This window comes from Rhinatrema bivittatum, chromosome 3 (genome assembly GCF_901001135.1).
Source record: "Rhinatrema bivittatum chromosome 3, aRhiBiv1.1, whole genome shotgun sequence".
Classification (NCBI taxonomy): Eukaryota; Metazoa; Chordata; class Amphibia; order Gymnophiona; family Rhinatrematidae; genus Rhinatrema; species Rhinatrema bivittatum.
Window position 1 is genome coordinate 42,836,200 of NC_042617.1, and position 15,754 is coordinate 42,851,953.

General features: G+C 43.2%; 1 protein-coding gene across 1 annotated transcript in view; it reads right to left on the minus strand.

The window, feature by feature from the left end:
* The window catches only part of TGFB2 (transforming growth factor beta 2), a 176,420-nt gene that overhangs the window by 49,506 nt on the left and 111,160 nt on the right, over positions 1–15,754 (minus strand). The window contains exon 2 of the mRNA XM_029593183.1: positions 4,870–5,033. Within this exon, the coding sequence (XP_029449043.1) occupies positions 4,870–5,033 (164 nt within the window). The remainder of the gene's footprint in view (positions 1–4,869; positions 5,034–15,754) is intronic.

Below are 15,754 nucleotides of genomic sequence, written 5' to 3' on the forward strand. Positions count from 1 at the left end.
AGCACAAGGTCTGAAGATAGATCCTGCTAAAGTCTTGGCCATCAGAGGTTATCCCCATCCTATGGGTCTCAAAGCCTTAGTTTTTGGGTTTCACAAATTATTATTGTCAATTTATTCCTCACTGACTGCTCCTCTTACAGCCCTTACTCACAAAGGGGCAACCCCTAAATATTGACCCACTGATGCCATCCGGGCCTTCAAACTATTCAAGGAGGCCTTTGGGATGGCATCCATCCTTCATCAGCCAGACCCAGAGTGACCCTTCTCCCTGGAGCTGGATGCTTCTTCTATTGGAGCAGGAGCAATTCTTTCTCAGGCAGCATCAGATGGCAAATTGTGCCTTGGCTCCTTCTTCTCCAGAAAACTCTCATCAGCCAAAAAAAATTACACCATTGGGGATCGAAAACTTCTAGCCCAGTGGTTCCCAAACCTGTCTTGGAGAACCTCCAGCCATTTGGGTTTTCAGGATATCCACAATGAATATGCATGAGATAAATTTGCATGTACTGCCTCCTTAGCATGCACGTTTTATCTCATGCATATTCATTATGGATATCCTGAAAACCTGACTGACTGGGGATCCCCCAGGATAGGTTTGGGAACCTCTGTTCTAGCCATCAAGCTCGGCCTCGAAAAATGGCAACACCTCTTGGCGGGAGCAAAACACCCCTTCACTGTGATGACGGATCACAAGAACCTTTTTTTGCTTGCACAAAATAGGCTGTATCAACTTAACAGCGGTCCAGTTTATTCCCTTATGACTAGCATGAGATTTCATTATTTTATTTGCAACTCAATCAATTTATTTATAATTTCCCTGTTTAATTTTATGCTAAAATAATATAAGCAATTTAACTTTAATATCAGTAATTTGAGGTTTACCCAAACAAACACTGGGATTTGAAAATCCTGCCAGTTTGACCATCCCTGACATAGCAAGAAGACATTAACCAGCTGAAAACTTATCTATGTCAGGGGTGGTCTGGAAGCATTCCAGAATGGTGTGGCATTATCAGGCTAAGAGGATAATTTTCACACAAATGATGCGGCAGCCTATACAGTATGTGTGCATATGGCCACACGTAGATTTATCATAGTTTTTTTTTTTATAACCTGCACGTATAATATACACGAGTTTAATAAAATACATGTATCTTTATTCCTTAACATACGTGCGTATAGTGATGGGCATTATATTTCCCTGGTGAATACAAGGCGGGCCGTAAGGATAACTGGGAAGGAGATCCAGTATGTAAAAGAAATCAGAATAAGACCCGGACTCCACAGGGGCTCTGGAGAGGTAGGAACTTCCCAGGCTTTGCTCTATTGAGAGGACGAGAAAGCCCGTGTGTGATGGGAGAAGGGTGAAAGCTTCTGAGGTGGAGCAGGAACAGGGGGGGTGAGTCCTACTAGAACCAGATGAAGAGACAAAGGAGATGGAGGTGGAGCTGTTGAGCAGCCCCTAAGGACAAGCCGGAAGCAATGGGCTTGGGAGATGAGTGGTGGAGACCCCCTCCAGAAGAGGAGCCACACTCATGGAGACTGTAGATCAGGAGTTTTAAGTGAACATTGCCATGGGGTGGATGTAGTTGCAACCATTGTGAAAGGGGAAGCACCAAGGCTGGTGCAAGGGTATTAGGTGCCCTAGGTAAACATTTTGCCTTGCCCCCCCCCCCCCCCCCACTCCTGCCCCTGGCCAAAACTTCCCTTCCCCCAGCCTAAACATTTAAGTAATAATTATGGATATATAATAATAGATTTTACATGAAAAAGGACATTCAATGTATAGTTTTCTGTGATAAGAGTATCACTTAGAGCAGTGCATGTAAATATAATATATGTATTGTATGTAAAACAGAAAACCCTGCTAAAAGGCAAAAAACCCACTTGGAACCCATATGGTATCAGACCTAATGTAATGTGTGTAGGCTTGGTATTCAAAGCCATGAGTAAAGTGACTTACAATTGCATTATAGTAAACATCCCATACCAAAGCAGCACTGAATACCAGCACTCAAACAGTATCAATCCTACCTATTAAAAGGCAATGCTGTAAATATTACATCAGGCCTTAAAACCGCAATACACCTCCTATTAGAAAACAGAACAAGCCGAACTATTCTCCAACTGGGGTGAGAGAATTTGAACCTGCAGCTGTGACATCCTGGAAGGAATGGGTAAAGTAGAGGCAAGACAGACTGGAGTACTTGGCCTGGGAAGCCTCCGAGGATGGAACCGGGGGAGGCTGCAAGGAGTCATCATGCAGCGGGACCGTGGAAAAGCACCCCCTAGTGGCTTAACCAGTGATTCAGTGTTTTATGTAACCAGCCGGATTACAACTGGGAGAGTCAACGGCGGCAAGAACCCACAACAGTATGTTGGCTTATGTGTGAATACATGCAATGCATTGAAACCACGTATGTCAATGCACTGAACATTCATATTCTTCCTACCTGCTTTAAAAATATATGTGCGTGCATTGTACATGCATAAGATTTACACGCCAATTATAAAACATACGGACATCAAGGAAATTACCTATTTTGCCAATTAGTCTACCAGTCGGCCCAGTTCTTCTCCAGGTCATCAAGGCCCTCTTAGTTCTTTAGCCTGAACTCCCCCCAGTTCACCCCGACCTCCCACCTGGCCAATAATACATAGCAAACACGTTTGATATCACTTATGCAAGATAATTAGCAGGTGTAAAAATACACAAGTTGCGTGACTTTAAATAGCAACTTGTGCGCATAACTACTGACCCTGCCCCAGAATGCCCCTAGAGCACCCCTTTGTTACTTGCATATATGTGTGCGGGCCATCCAATGCTCCTACCATGTGACAAGGGCCAACCAATGGCACCGATAGCCCCAATCACATGGTAAGGGCAAAGGGCCATCGGCGCCATTTTGATTAGTGGCATTTGAGATTGCTCCCGGGACCCCCGCTGGACCACCAGGTACTTTAAAAAAGTTTTGGGGAAGTCAGGAGGGTGGGGGATTCGAAATAATTAAATTTAAAGGGTCAGGTGGGTCTGGGGATTGTTTTTGAGTGCCCGTTCTTCCCACCCACCCCCAAAACGATAAGAGAACCCCACAAAATTAATCATGGGGTTTTCCTATCGCTATCGGGGACCCCCCGATATTTGACGAGTTTGAAAATATCGTACGATATTTTCAATCATCAGATAAACGATTCACATCCCTAAGAAATATATCACCATAAGTGCCAGTTTTGTGCAATCTAAGGCAATAGTCCCTCATTCCAACTTAATAGTGCTGTGAGGTCTGTTTTACTTCCTACCAAAGAGTGACATTCAATTTATAAATGGACCAAGTTTGTGATTAAGCAGACAGATCCTTGGAGGCCTGTATGGCAAAGTGGATACAAAGTCATGGGACATCCTTAACCCAATTACGGCATTCCATTTCTAAGCACGGTTTCCTCTCTTGGAACCATACAGATAACTGTTTTAGAGTACTGCACTGCCTCTGCATGCCATCAGCAGGTAAGTGGACTATTAGGCAACATACATTTCAGTGATAACAGCCTACTAAAAGGATCCATTGATAAGGCTAGCAACTCTTACAGTGAGGAGCAGGCCTCAACGGGGAGCTGAGAGCACTGCTGCAAGACCACTGAAAATGCTATAATCGCTCACAGTTTTCAACCAGTTTCAAGAAAAGCAAATGAGAGTAAGGATGAGCTAGCATATGACACAAACTGCTCGCTCGCTGTAGGAAAAGTATTTCCAACTGTTTTCTACAAAAACAACCAACAAAAAAACCATCCTGAAGGGTGCCGAGAATATGGAAAAGACCAATGCCATATCTATATCTCTAAGTGCAGTTTACAGCCATATACATGAAATATGACTTTGCGGCTACACCTTAAGCAACTGAAAAACTGCTGCTGACGACCATTTTCCTTCCCTCACCCTACACACACAGCATCGTTCCCCTCCATGATTTTCATTCAGGTGCAAATTGGATATAAAATCTAAGACACCTAAACTCCCGTTCCTTAATTCTTGAAATTACTCACTACTTTCCTCATTTCTGTGCCAAGGATCTTAACACAAGGTTTTTATCCTGGGCTGATACAAAAGCAAACCAGCTGTAAGTTTCCTGCTAACATTCAGAATAATCTTTAACAACAAGCTAAACATGTGCAGCGCAGAATCTGTTCATCCAGAACCCAGTGTTCTCCTCATCGCCAGGACTCACTATTTTTTTTGGAATACACACAAAATGTGCATTGTTCAGCCTGCCTGTAAATTTCTCCTGAGATAAGAGTTACCCAGATGGCTCTCTGTCACCATGGGCAGGCTGAGACATTGCAAGTGCTTTTTAATTTTTTTCTTTAAATTCTCAAAAGACCACAGTTCTCAAAATGCGGTGGCACGGGAGTTTGAAAAACAAGACTGGCTTAGCCTGAGGGCCAGAATCCTAAGTACATCAAGCACCTAGCTGAAATATTTGTAGCAGACCACATTATTATCTGCGGCCTGCATTTGGATTGCCACCTGACCCGGGTCAACCTTGACAGGCTGATTCAAGATTTGGTTTTCTTTAAAACAAAAACAAAACACATCCTCTGTGCCACTGCCTTCTGCAACCCTTGAAAGCAAGGAGACAAGCTCCAGAATGCCTGGGAATGGGGTTTAAGACAACCAAAGCAAGACCCATGGATCACAGTTGACTTGACTTAGATGGAGAGATTCGCCTATGATATGCAATTCATACAAGTTCTTCGATCCCAGGTCCAATGGAGAAGCCTTCAATGTGATGCCAGCCAGGAATACTTGTTCATAAAGGACACTAAGCAGGCAGGGTTTAATGCAACAACCTAGCGAAAGAATGAGAATATTACCTGATATAGTTCTATCCGTTGTTCGGATACCCGGGCTTTTGGATTTTGTAAACGAAACACTCTAAACTCTGCCTTCACCAAGTTAGATGCATTTTTCTCCATTGTAGAGACGTCAAATCTTACGATTCTGAAGTAAGGGCTGTAATAGGTTGGTGGGATGACATCTGTAAAAAGTTAGTATAATCTTTTAAAATGATAAAAACACTGTTCATTTATTAAAGACTGCAGAAAACAAAGATAGCCCCAGGAAATAGCAAGGGGAAATGGCTTCAGCATGCTTCAGCATCTAACATTCAATTTCTAAGTCACCGACAATTTAACCAGAAAACTAAGAACGTCTTTGATTGCAGAAACAGCAGATTATCAGAAATTAACAAAGCTTTACATTTGAGAAAGCACATAGAGCCCTGTACTTTGAAGGGAAGAAAAATAATAATAATAATACTAAAAAAAAAAAAAAAGTTGAAAAATCCAGTCAGTGAAGTTAGAACAAAACAAAATCATCACAAAATGTATCTGGCTAAATTGTGGCAGATGTCAGATGTCTGTGCCACAAAACGTTTCTCAGCAAGATGATTTTTCTGTTGGCACTTTGGAGCAGATCAAAGACGAACGCAATCCCAGTTACACCTCAAGCCAGCAGCGTTACATAACTTCCTCACAGTATTAGTTTGCCTCCTTTTCTTTCCTCCTCACTATCGGGCCGATGCAATATTTGTGCGCGCTCAGTGTTGAGCGCCCGTTCTCCTCGCCCGCGCCAAGCCACCTCTCCTGGGCGCGCGATGCAATATTTAAATTAGGGGTCAACTAAATGGAGGCAATTAGGGACAAAGGTGCATGCCTAGCACCTCCTCGGCGTCGGGCACGCAGGAGAGGTGGCTGTCAAGTGGGCTGTCAGTGCAGATTGGGGAAATCAGACGCTCAATCGTCGAGCGTCCATTTTCTCCCCTTACCAGCATAGACATGCACAAGATGCACGGCCTGGACCTTGCATCTTGTGGGTGTCTTTTGGGCGTCTAGAATTTGTTTTGGTTTTTTTACCCAAAAACTTTTTTTATTTAACTATATCTGCTTTATTTGCTCACTCCTACTTAGTATCACCTTGATAATATGAAGAATCACAGAAAGCAGAATTTTTCTTCTTTTTCAATGCGCCCTTCAGCCCCGGGCTGGCGTAAAATTTGCTGCGGAGCAATGGGCACATTGGCCGCGTGGGAAATGTTTTGCATCGTGGGGATTAGCTAATAGCCTCATCTACATGGAATTTACATGTAGATGAGTGCTATCAGCTACGCAATGATTTGGACGTGTTTTGTACTTGCCAATTCCCGTATTGCATTGGGGGTTATGGATGCGCATCCAAACGCGTGTCAAGCTGTGCGCTAGCCATTGCGCACGTTATTGCATTGGCCACAATGGGACTTCAAAAAGGATTGTTTTCCAATTCTGCATACATGGAAAAATAATAAATTCATTGAAAAAGGTCCCTGTGTGTTAGACTTTTTCTTGATTCTCTGTTTTTTGATCATTTTATTTCTATTTTTTCAGATTATTTTGCTTTTTGTGGTTTTATATATTATATTTCAGAAGTTTTAGTCTTGTTTTCATTCTTAATTATGAATGCTGAGTTGTAAGCTGCTTAGGAACAGGAATAACACGGCCTATAGAATGTTTTAATAAACCAATAAAGAGGGTTTTTTTTCTTTTTTTAATTTCATGGTTTTGTTATATTATAATTTAACGATTCTATTGTAATTGCTTTTTTTTCTCTTGCTACTTGCTGGGAGCAACTTGTACTGGTGCGAAATAAATCGAAATTAATACAATTAAAGAAATAAAATAAAGGCAATACAAACCTTTTTTATTATATCCTTGGTTTGAAATGATCCTTTTTTTTTTTCTCACTTTTGAGCTCAGACTATATTTCTGCTTTCGTAGTGGACAAGGTGAAGAATGCAAGCGGGGTCCAAGATAATGCTACATTCCCAGTTTTCACATGATACCAATTAAAGCTTAGTATACTTGTCTTCCTAGGGATGGCAATCTATATGTTTGTACTTCCTACTGTGCTCTTAGGTGTTCTTGGAAATTGACACTTCAAGGTGAGAAATGCAGTATTGGCCATAGCAAGATTATTACCCTGACCGATATTTCACAACAGGAAGAGCCCTTAATTAGCGTCTTACTGTCATCCTGAGACTTTGTATGGCAGTGACCAATTACAAATGGTTGGGCTGGATTTTCCCTCAAACCACAACTTACATGGAATTTCTGCTGCTTGTAATTATAAACCAGAAAGGTTTATTTATTTATGTTCACCAAAGGACTATAAATAATACAAGAGGTAGTAGGACCAAAATGATAAGGGGATTGGAACAGCTCCCCTATGAGGAAAGACTAAAGAGGTTAGGACTTTTCAGCTTGGAGAAGAGACGGCTGAGGGGGGGATATGATAGAGGTGTTTAAAATCATGAGAGGTCTAGAACGGGTAGATGTGAATCGGTTATTTACTCTTTCGGATAATAGAAAGACTAGGGGGCACTCCATGAAGTTATGTGGCACATTTAAAACTAATCTGAGAAAGTTCTTTTTCACTCAACGCACAATTAAACTCTGGAATTTGTTGCCAGAGGATGTGGTTAGTGCAGTTAGTATAGCTGTGTTTAATAAAGAATTGGATAAGTTCTTGGAGGAGAAGTCCATTACCTGCTATTAATTAAGTTGACTTAGAAAATAGCCAATGCTATTACTAGCAACAGTAACATGGAATAGACTTAGTTTTTGGGTACTTGCCAGGTTCTTATGGCCTGGATTGGCCACTGTTGGAAACAGGATGCTGGGCTTGATGGGACCCTTGGTCTGACCCAGTATGGCATGTTCTTATGTTCTTAGGATTCATACTTTCAGGATACAATGGCTTTTCACCTCTGGCAGAGCTAATCTAGCTACAGAAGGGCCAAAGACGTCTTGGCTAAGACACAATTTTCAGTAAATATAATTTCTAAGACAGTTAAGCAAATGGCCCGTCTGGCAGCTTTTCCATCTCCAACCTCCTTCGTTGCTAAAGCCCTGTCAAGAAGTCTGGCTCAGGGTCAGATTCTTGTCAAATTGGATTTGAACTTACTGAAGCTTTGAGGCAAGAAAGATATCCCTAAACAACTGTGCCATCAAGCACAAAAAATTTGTACAATTCGACAGTCAGTCTCTGCTTTGAAGTAGACCAGTACTTAATTACAGTCTGATGAGGAAGATCAAGGTTTAGCAGTGCTGAGCCGTAGAAGCCCAGTGCTGCTTTTACAATGGGCAAAAGAGACAGCTGCTTTGGGTTCTGCACATAGCAGAGGCCGCATTTCATGAGCACACAGGGCTCTGCCCCATGACTTCATTGGACAGTGGACAAATTCAGTCAGTAGAGAGCAGCCCTCTGCTTCTTGCTCTAGCCCCTCCCTTCCCAGGCAACATGCAGGGTACAGGAGGGAAAGGGGCCTGGAATAGACAGAGCACAAAGCAGAGCAAAGAAGAGCCACTCTGCTCTGAATCAAGCCATTGTGCGACCACACTCTGAATACTGTGTGCGGTTCTCGTTGCCTCATCTCAAAAAAGACATAGTTGAGCTAGAAAAGATGTAGAAAAAGCCAACAAAAATTATATAGAGGATGGAATGGCTTCCCTATGAAGAGAGGATACAAAGGTTGGCACTCTTCGGCTTGGAAAAGATACATGAGAGGGGCCATGGCAGAAGCTCATAAAATCATGAGTGAGGAGGAGTGAGAAAATAAAGGACGGTAATTAACCTTTTCAAATAATACTAAAACAAGAGGACACTCTTTGAAACTAACAACCAGCGTTAAAAGATGTGGAATCTATTTCCAGAGGACATGGTCAAGATGACTAGCATACCGGGGTTTACAAGAGGTTTGAAGGAATAGTTCATAAAACATAATTAGCCAGGTAGGCTAGGGGAATCTATTGCTATCCCTGGGAGTAATAAGTAGATCATGGAAAGACAATACTTGTCCTGGTATGCCACAAACATGTCTGGTTTTCAAGAAATCCACATTAAATATTATGATATATTTGCATGCACTGCCTCCATTGTATGAAAATATATCTCATGCATATTAATTGTGGATGCCCTGAAAACCAGACCAGTTTGTGGCACTCCAGGACCATAGCTGACTACCCCTGAAATAGATCTATTTTTGGGATTTGCTGGGTACTTGTAACCCAGACAGGATCCTGGGCTCAATGGACCTTGATCTCATCCAGCATGGCATTTCTTATTGTTGCGCCCAGACTCAGACGGCTTCGTCCCACATGCCTCACCTCAATATTCGCTTTCTCCACCAGCCTCGGAAAAATGGCGACCGCCGCGTTTGCTTGCCGCACTCCCCGGCATCCCTGGAGCGGCTATGGCAAGGCATTCCGCCATGATTCACCTGAGGGCCTCCAAGGGTGTGCGTGCTACCGGTGTCTTTATTCCGTCATTGGCGCGAACCTCAGGGGCGTCCCCCTCGATGTCACAACATCCGGGTATTTAGGTTGCCTATTTTGCTGACTGACTGAGTTAGCAAGGATTGGATTTGTCCGGTCTAAGCTGCTCTGCCGCTTCTCGCTGCTGCTGAAAGCTCTCTCTACCCTCCAGGGTTCTACTAACTTGGGTACCCGCTCCTCGGGGGTCCTATGCTTCTTTCCAGGTGCCTATCCAGTATCCAGGTACTCGCTCCTCGAGGGCCTGAGTTGTCTATCGTGGTGCCTGCTACTATTACTTCTACCTGCTGGGAACTCCACCATTACACCTATAAGAGTGTCAGTAATCTAACATCTACCAGTCTGTCTCACCTACAGCTCCTCATTGGAAACCTGCATCGGAGCTCCCTAAACCACCATTGTAGGACAGATCTCCTCAGCCGAGGACCCAAGACTGCTGCAGGAATCTACTCACTACTGCCAGCTCTGGTGACCTCTACAAGCTGTACAATAAAAACTCTCTCTGTGTTTGTGCATCTGAGTCTAGCCCGGTACTGCAGTTCCCCGCGGGGCTCCTCCCCGTAGGAGTGGCCATCACTGCAGCACCTAAGAATCCAAACACCTCAAAACCCTAACACTTATGTTCTAATCCAACCCCTTCCCTTCTCATTCTTCTCCATTTCTTATCTACAGGGAACAAAAGGAGAGGGAGTGAGGTTGTAGTGGACAGCAGAGAAAAAAGAATTCAGTTTGTGTTTATATATTTTTAAATTGTAGTCATGTATTCTGTATTTGATGCAGGTCTGTGTTCGGCATGTGTGAATTGAGATTCTGCTAGCATGTAGTTTCTCTGTAGGGATATATAGCAGCCTGGCTTGTCCTGTTTTCCTAATAGGAAGTGTATTGGCATTCTAGGACCCGGTGAATTATTTGCAGTGTTGCCTTTTCATATAAGATTGTTGCTGTTTGAGTTCTGGGAGTTAGTGCTGTTTTGGTATATCAAGTTCTGATTGACTTTTTTTTTTTTTTTGCAGAGTTTTGTATTACTTTACAAAGTATCTTGTAATGGAGGGAGTCTGTATCACTGTTACTGAGGTGAAAACAGAATTTGCATGGTTTTTTCTACAGCGAGTGGTAAGGGGAAACATCCTAGTTCAGCCCAGCCAGCCATTTCAGAGATAACCTTCAGTCAGTGCAGCATAGATTTCTTTTAATGAATACATTTATATATTTCTTTGATTTTTTTCTTTTGCAGTCTACCCCCCCAATTCATAACCCATTCAGATACTGGCATGTTTTATGAAACATATTTGTGTTTAATATTTAAAAGTGTGATGGCAATTATGTGTTTTTACAGGATTGTTCTGGGAGGGGCACGGCAAGGTCATAGTAACAGTTGAGTTTAATTCTTTAAATCTCTGAGGCGGCTTATGGACCTGAAAGTTAATTGGGAGGTGGGAGTAGGATGCAAGGCTGAAGATTTATTTGCAGGAGCCCTGCCAATAGGACAAAGCCCTTAACATCGTGCTTGCACCAACCTGCATGGACCAGAAGGAGAAAGACAGCTCATGTTGCATCTGCATACCTGGGAACGCTCAGGATTTTACCCTGAGACTCAGAGAATTTGAATGAATTGCAAGGGGAAACACTAGAAATCTCACGGCCTCTCTGTATACAGCTCAGCCATTCCCCTTCCTCAGAAAGTCTGCAGAGAAAAGGAGCAGTGGGGTGAGTCTGGAGCAGACACTGCAAGCAGCATGTGGGGAGAAACTGGAGAGAGGCTGCAATACACACGCACAGAACTCAGTCCGCAGCTGGGATTACAGACTTGGGAGTCACTGAGCTAAGGGCAGAGCGAGGATGCATAAGTCATGGAGCTGTGTCTTATAGGGAGAGGGAGCAAAGAGAGTGCTGGGGTCAGGGAGAGATGAAGGGGAAGTATGCTGGGTTATCTCAGGAGGGGGGACAGGTGATACTGGTGGGTGGTAGAAGAGGAACGTATGGATTATTTGAGTGGGGGGGCAGTGGAAGAGAGAAAGCTGATACATATTATTCTATTCCTTCCCCCCCCCCCACCCTCTGCTAATCAACACAACTCACTAGTTCCCAGGCATGTGCATTTGCATGGGCCTGCTTGGGCCAGCAGAAGGTAGAGCTGTGCTGGCACTGAGCTGGAAAGGCTGGAAGGAAGAAGCAGTTTGCACCTTCCCTTCCTGTCAGGAAGTGCAAAAGTGGAAAGCTGAAGCAGCAGGCTGCATCAGATTATCAGTGAGGGAGGGAAGGAGGAGTGGGAGGTTAGCGGTCAAGATGGAAAAAATGGAAGAGCCCATTCAAAATAGTTTGTCCCGTGCCGCCTTGAGTGGTTAAGGCGGCCCTGTGCAGCATGCACATGTTCCTGGATTACTCTTATATTTCAAGAGCAATAAATTCCCATACTCCCATTCACAATAAAAATTCACTATTAAAAAAACAAACAAACAACACACAACACTAAATAACTAAGCTATGAATGAAGTTTAAAAGACAAAGACAAATGGTGCCAAACTGGGGCCAGATGCACTAAGCATTTTCCCATACACACAAAATGGGAAAAAAAACTCTTTAGTAGATCAGGCCAACTTAAGTTACATTAAAATCTTTCTTGGCGCAAGAACATGGAAATAACATTAAAACAAAAGGTTTAACAGTGTGAGTGCAGGACTGGTAAGTGATGCTGTCAGGGACCGTCATGCAATGCAAAATCTCCTGTCCATCCTTAAAAAAAACAACCCAACAGGTGCTAATTGGCATTGTGGGCAGTGAGGCCAGGGAAAGGGAATGGAACCGGACACCATTCCCATTCCTAGAAGGGTTCCCTATAAAATCAGTGAACCACCTTATAGGGGTGCGCATTCTCATTCTCATAATCATTGCATTTTTTTTTGTTTGGTTCGTGGGGTTTCATTTCTTATGCATGTAAAACGCACAAAGAGTCATACTTAATGCATTTAAAATCAATTTTATGCACAATGTTACATGTGTAAAAAAAGTTCACTCAAAAAGTAACACAAAGGAAGAAAACAAATGCACATTCCTACCACCCTAACAGCAAACCAGATCCCAAAGAGTGACCTTCACACGCTACCTTCCAGCTGACCTTGACTCTGCGTGATGTGCAAGAAGTTACACCGAGGGGCTCGGACGTGCCACAGGTTGCATGAGATGCCCAGCACTTCCATTAAACCGCATCAGCATGGTAGTGCAGGGCAGGAACTCCCGACCTCTACTTGATTCCGTACCCATAAGGAAGCAGTTCACGTTTTTATAAAATCCTGCCAGTCTGGATATTTTCAGAAGGGCCACATTCGCTGGAGGGGGGTGTGAGATAAAAGCAAGCCTGCCATCGGCAGGTGAGAGAAAGCTGGAGGGTACACAATGCCGCCACATCGCAGACATGAAGCCTTGGCTGCAAATCTTCATTTATTATTTATTTTTTTTATTTTATTTTATATACCGGCAACCGTTTGCACATCGTGCCGGTTTACAGATAACTTACAAACAAGGATATATAGGCAAAGCCTTTACAAAGAACAGTTTGTAACAATAAACTCAGTAACATAGCAATAAACAAGATAAATAGGTGGGGAGGAGAGGTATATAGGTAGACAAGACAAAGAGAGAGGGAGGGGGGAGGGGGAAAAGGATACATGAGGAAAGGTATGTACAGGGGTTTGAGGAAAATGTGATAAACACATAGATTATTTACAGGCTAGTATAAGCGCAGAGGAACAATGATTGGGGGGGAGGGGCGGGTACTAACTGAAATTTTAGGTTTGAAGTTCATTGGGGGGGTGGGTGCAGGGAGTATGTCCTGAAGAGGGGGTGTTGGTGGGGGTAGGCGGTTGGGTGAGGATGTTTGTAAGGGATGATGAAGATTGTGATTGGGGGTATGCTTGGAGGAAGAGCCAGGTTTTGAGTTTCTTTTTGAAGGTGGGTGTGGAGGTTTCGGTACGAAGGTCAAGGGGCATGGAGTTCCAGAGGGAAGGGCCTGCTAGGGAGAGGGCCCGTTTGGTGGTGGACATAAGTCTTGTGGATTTTATAGGGTGAATAAGGGTTCCACGGAGCGAAGATCGGGTGGGTCTGGTAGAGGTACGTGGGAGGAAGGGGGGGTTTAGCCAGTTGTAATGTTCATTAGTAATACTTTTGTGGATGAGGGTAAGGGTCTTGTAGGTAATGCGTGAATGAATGGGTAGCCAGTGGAGATTAATGAGGGTGGGAGTAATGTGGTCTTTCTTTTTGGCATTAGTGAGGATGCGTGCAGTGGCATTTTGGAGGAGTTGGAGAGGTTTGATGTGGGAAGCAGGGAGACCAAGTAGGAGTCCGTTACAGTAATCAATCTTTGAGAAAATTATAGATTGAAGTACTGTGCGGAAATCAGAGAAGTAGAGGAGGGGTTTAAGTTTTTTCAGGGTTTGAAGTAGCAGCTGCTAAGAATAGATTTGATGTATGGTTTGAAGGTAAGTTGGTTATCAATTATGACCCCCAGGTTTCTTGTGTCAGAGAGAAAGTTAGGGGGGTGGAAGGTGGAGGGGAAGGGTATGGGTATGGATGCATGTTTGGTGGAGATGAGGAGGAGTTCAGTTTTTTGTGGATTAAGGGCTAGGTGCATGTCAGATAGGAGTTGGTTTATAGAAGCGAGGATGGTGTTCCATTTTTGGATAGCAGTGAGTGCAGAATTTGTGAAGGGTATAAGGATTTGCACATCATCGGCGTAGATGAAGTGTGTGATACCAAGGTTGGAGAGGAAGTTTGTGAGGGGGATCATATAGATGTTAAATAGGGTGGAGGAGAGGGAGGAACCTTGGGGGACGCCACAATCAAGATTAACAGGAGGGGATGTAAAATTGTCAGTGAGTACTGTGTAGGTACGGTTGTGGAGGAAGGATTTAATCCAAGCCAGAGCAGTACCTGTGATTCCTATGTTGACGAGGGTGTTGATAAGGATGTTATGATTTACAGTATCAAAAGCGGCGGAGATGTCGAGCATGGCGATGAGATAGGAGTTACCCGCATCCATGCCTTTGATGATGGTGTCATAGAAATAACTTGGTGGTTCATAGAAATAACTTTTTTTTTTTTTTTTAAATTTCATATAGCAAGGACCAGAATTACTAAAAGCTGCAAACTTTTATTTTTCCATCAAGGTCTGTAAATAAGCTCTCCCAAGGTTTATTTTTATTCCCTTTTGTGTTTATTAAATTGTTTTCTTGGTACGCTGCCCACATTTTAAAACTGCATCAGACCGCAGGTTTTCTCTCTCTTTTTTTTTTTCCCTTCTAACCGCTTTTCGGAAATGACCGTGTAGTAAGCTTTCAACTTTGAAACACTGTATGCAAATATTTACGGGAGTAGCATGATTGTTATTAAATGCAATTGTTATGCTTTCTACATGCTGGCAGGCTTCCCTGTTGCTCTGGTTATTATAACCATTAAGGCTGTTTAGATTGCTGCTCCATGATAAACGCTCTCAGTTTTATGAGGGTAATATATAAAGAGAAAATGGGAGTCATTGAAGAGGGTTAAACCTTCCAGCTCCTCCAGAGTTGGAATTTGGGATAAATGTGTGGAATGGGGGTCACGTGATCCGCTGAGCAGGATAGGATGTGCGGACAAGGAATTCCTCCAGTGTCCAGCTTAATATCCTTTAAATAACATTTAAATTCCTAGAATTGAGGACCTTGTAATACTGAAAACAATGTCCTTAAAATCTTTACCTGCAATTTGGGCTGAACAATCTGGTAAACCACTGAAAACGAGCAAGAAATGTGAGGAAATTGGGGGCATCTACTGCCATGGAGGATTCCACATCGGATGAGGAATGGCCCATTCCTTCGACCCTGATGGATACTTCCAAAATTGTGCAGCAGGTTTTCGATGCTTTTTTTTTTCGGGAGAAAACTGGGAGTCGTGGTGGAGTCGTGGTGGAAAAGGTACTGGAATTAGTGGTGCCGGTACAAGAGAACTCTCCTGCATGGAAGAGCTCAAATTCTCGCTGATGGAAGTTGGTCAAAAGGTGGATTTTTTGGAGATGAAGCTTTAGACGGGCTTTCCGAAGATGGAGGAGGGTAATAATCCTATAGCTGCTTTAGCAACGTAGATTGCATACTTCCATTACATCTGAACCTCAGAAGTTGAATCTTAAACAACCATTCCTTGATACCTCCTTCCACTTTCTTTACAGCCTTACAAACATGGAAGGAGGTATCAAGGAATGGTTGTTTAAGATTCAACTTCTGAGGTTCAGATGTAATGGAAGTATGCAATACCTAAGTCCATAAAGAAAGTTGTCAACGGTCAAGGAAATTTTGCAGTTTTATAGTCATCGCATAAGAGTCTGCATTGCAACATGCAGCATTGAGCAGATACGGGTTACGTT